The following is a 3,681-nucleotide window of genomic DNA, read 5'->3' on the forward strand; positions in this document are numbered from 1 at the left end:
CCCTAGAGAGGTCCGGGGTGATGAGCACTGGATGCTGGCGCTGCCTGATAGCAGGGACACAGACCCAGTGTGCAGTCTCTCTAATTGCTGGCTCTGAGGTCTGTGTGTGTGGCTCTGCCGGCCCTGGGTCCAGCTGTTCCTGGTGCCGAGAAGCAGGCAGAGGGGATTTATCTCCCGTCATGGCCCTATACTGTGTGCACAACATCCCAGGAAAATAGACCAGCACATGGACCACATGAAGGCCCGTGGATAGCAGAAGGTGTTTTGAGCTGGGACCATTTCTCATTTCAAAGCCTCTTGCTGCCCTCTCTTCATTCCCATGGAGACAGTTTGGGGGGAGGCGTCTCAGAGATCCATTATTTCTGTTGGCAAAATCCTACCCCCAATCTCCCCACAGCAAATTTAAACAGAAATGTTTTTTTTCCCACAGTGAGCTGGTGGAACTCACTGATACAAAGGTCAGAGAGGCCAGGAGCTTAGCAGGATTTGCAAAAGGACTGGGGCTTTTTCTGTGTAACAAGAAGATCCAGAGTTGGAAGAGTAAGGCGCTTTGGAAGGGACTAGCCACCCATCTGCTTCCCATCAGGGCTCATCAGCCACCCATCAGGGCCAGCGGAGGTCAGGAGAAAACTTCCCCCCAGACAGCTTATTCCATTGCTACAGAGTTTTAGCCTCTGAGGATGCTGGTGCTGGCCACTGTTGGAGACAGGCTAGTGGCTAGATGGGTCCTTGGTTGGATCCAGTGTGGCCATTGCTATGTTCCTAGGTCCTGGGCAGGGGAGGGAGGTGCCCGCTTCTTTTGGAGCCACCTGGCACTGTCTCTGTCTTTTTCTGGAAGGTTAGCTGGGCATTAGGCTTGAGCCTGCATGGCGAGGAAGGGGTCAGTTTGAAGGCAGAGTTACCCTCCCACACCCTACAGAATCAGTGTTCTGTGGTGGGAGGATGCAGTCTTCCTGGCTGGTGACCAGCTGTCCCCCAGGAGGCCCTGGTGCTCCCAGATGGTCATGTTGTCATCACCACGCTACTGAAAAGGAGGGATTGGAAAATGCTTTGGCAAGGGGGAAGGAAGAGTTGCATCCCAGCTGCTCCCTTGGGCCCTGGGGCTCCTGGAACTAGCGAGAGCAGGAGTGGCACCTTTGGGGGAACTAAAGCTGCCATCCTCCGGTGGATGCACTGGAGTTGCCCCGTGAGACATGGAAGGAAAGGAAAGGGGAAAAAAATGAATGAAAGAAGGAAGGAGAGGTGAAGAAAGAGAAAGAAAGAAAGAAAGACACCAGGGGAAACAACCAGTTAAAAAGGAAGGCTGAAGTGATTCTCCTTGGAGCTCAGTGTTGGGTGGGCAGGATCAGACGTTGCTGATGCGAACGCTCAGGGGGCTGCCCTCCCGCTCTGATTTCTCCCGGAAGGTCTCCTCCAGCTTTAGCTTCTCGGGGTCCCTGAACCGCACTGTCTCGTGAACGCAGCACAGGGGCGACACCTTGACCACCTGGTCAAACAAGCTGAAGTCAGCCACGTACTTGCCGCTGGCCGAGAGGGAGATGACCGGGCTGAACTCGTAGCCCCACAGGATCTCCTCAGGCAGGTACGAGGTGCGCACCTGGCAGGTGGCGCTGGTCGACTCCACTGTGCCGCTGAGGATCACCACCAGCTCGAAGTCTCCTTCGCCCGTGCGTAGGGCTGTGTCCCGCAAGGGACTGGAGTCGTCCACCACGTGGTAGAAGGTGAGGGGTAGGATGAGGAAGGGGCTGTCGGAAGACGTGTCCACCTGGAAGTCCACATTGACCTGGTTGAGCAGGATGCAGTCCCCTTCCTTGGTGAGGTAGGTGTTGAGCAGCTTGCCGGTCACCTGGCAGCCAATTAACAGGCTCTTGCGCATGTTGGCCACTCGGATCATGAGGCAGGTCTTGCCGTTGTGTTGGGCTACCACCGCGTTCTGGCTGAACTTGATGGTCTCAGCTCTCTTCTTGGGACGGGCGATCTTGGCCAGGAAAGTGCCGGTGATGAAGATCTCCATGATGGTGGTGAGAACCAGCTGGCTGATGAGCAGCACAATGGCCAAGGGGCATTCTTCGCTGATGTAGCGGAAGCCATAGCCAATGGTGGTCTGGGACTCCAGGGAGAAGAGGAATGCTCCAGTCAGCGTATGAACCTGCATGACACACGGGGTGTGGTTGGCCGGGGGGTCGAACTCCAGTAGGTCCCCATGCAACAAGGCCACCAGGTACCAGATCACCCCGAAGATGAACCAGGTGCCGGCAAAGGTGGCGGAGAAGAGCAACAGCTTGTAGCGCCACTGCATGTCAATGAAGGTGGTCCACAGGTCCTTGAGATAGAGGAACCGCTTGTCAGCGATGTGCTCCATCCGCACGTTGCTCCGGCCGTCCTTGGTCATCACGCGCCGCTTGCGCAGGCCGGAGCCAATGAGGGGGCGGCTGTCGGTCTGGGTGGTCTGGCTGTAATATACCTTAGTGGCAGAAGTCATCTGGAAGAGAGGGCATAAGGGATGGGACATGGTTAGGAGCCGCCTCAGGATGGGCTGAGACCACACTCAAACGAAGGCCGTTGGGACTGAGCGTGGACAGCAGCTGGATGAGACAGGCAGACAGACAGGCAGCCTGTATGCAGATTGCTGGGTTGGATAATGTATTACTAAGTAATTTATTATTAACGTTAATGAATGTTTGCCACTTTAGCCAACCGTACGGAAGGGAGACGAGGGGCGGTTTCTATTTGCTGTTACCTCTAGGAATGTTAAATGTTTCATTCAATGATCACCGTGGGATTTTTGTGATTGAGATCCTGCGCTCTATCTCCAGCAGTTTATTAGCTCTTCTGATTCCTGGGCTCACTTTTCAGTCTTTCTCTCCCGCGCACTCCAAATACTGGAGAAGCCTGCAAGAGAAAATTGCAAATTAATCACGAGGGGACAAGATTCTATTAGTTTTAATAATAAAATTACTTAGTGGTACATTATCTTTTAGATTCTACACCGCTTCTGGGCAGGCACAGTCTGTACAGCTCCTAGCGCAACGAGAATCCAATCCTTCTTCTTTTTCTTAAACAACTCTACCAGTTCTTCATAGATTTGCTAGAACTGAAGTGACTTACTCTGATAAACTCAATGCGCAGACCCCTTTCGTTCCCCCTGGCTAGCGTCATGAAACCAAATGTGCCAGCTTTTCAAATGGGGAACGACCCAGGGATTAAATACCCAGGCATGGATGTGATCTCCTCAAATTCATTGTCAGCTGTTAAATGCTGTAATTGGAAGCAGATGGGCCATGATTGTAATTCTACAAGGCCTGTGGGTGAAGCAGAAAGTCAGCGTCTCTTTCAGGCACATTGGATCTAATCTGCAGGGCAGAGAGACAGGCCAAACAATCCAGCTACCTACCTGACAAAGAGGAGAAATCCTGGCCCATTGAAGTCAATGGTAAAACTCCTGCTGACTTCACCAGGGCCAGCATTTCACCCAGAGGGTCCGTCTACACGGCAAAGAAAAACCTGCCACACTGAGTCTCGGAGTCTGGGTCAATTGACTCAGGCTCGTTGGGCTAAAAACAGCAGCGTAGATGTTGGGGCTGGGGCTGGAGCCTGGGCTCTGAAACCTGGCCGGGGGGAGGGTCCCAGAACCCAAGCTCCGGCCCCAACGTCTATTTATAGCCCCACAAACCCAAGTCA

At 53.5% G+C, this 3,681-nt stretch overlaps 1 protein-coding gene across 1 annotated transcript; it reads right to left on the bottom strand.

Annotated features, from left to right (window-relative positions):
* Positions 1-609: 609 nt before the first annotated feature.
* On the bottom strand, positions 610-2,819 carry KCNJ10 (potassium inwardly rectifying channel subfamily J member 10). Its single transcript, XM_032796319.2, has 2 exons — positions 2,741-2,819; positions 610-2,482 (listed from the first exon to the last, which is right to left on the bottom strand). The coding sequence occupies exons 1-2, from the start codon at positions 2,762-2,764 to the stop codon at positions 1,346-1,348; spliced, it is 1,161 nt and encodes a 386-aa protein (XP_032652210.1). The 5' UTR covers positions 2,765-2,819; the 3' UTR covers positions 610-1,345.
* Between the last annotated feature and the right edge of the window lie 862 nt (positions 2,820-3,681).

This window comes from Chelonoidis abingdonii, chromosome 11, assembly GCF_003597395.2.
Source record: "Chelonoidis abingdonii isolate Lonesome George chromosome 11, CheloAbing_2.0, whole genome shotgun sequence".
NCBI lineage: Eukaryota > Metazoa > Chordata > Testudines > Testudinidae > Chelonoidis > Chelonoidis abingdonii.

Excerpts from the sequence above, each read along its gene's own strand:
- KCNJ10 (XM_032796319.2), bottom strand. The coding sequence starts at position 2,764 with ATGAAACATTTAACATTCCTAGAG. Across the intron at positions 2,483-2,740 it reads AACATTTAACATTCCTAGAG|ATGACTTCTGCCACTAAGGT; the intron begins GTAACAGCAAAT and ends CCTCTCTTCCAG.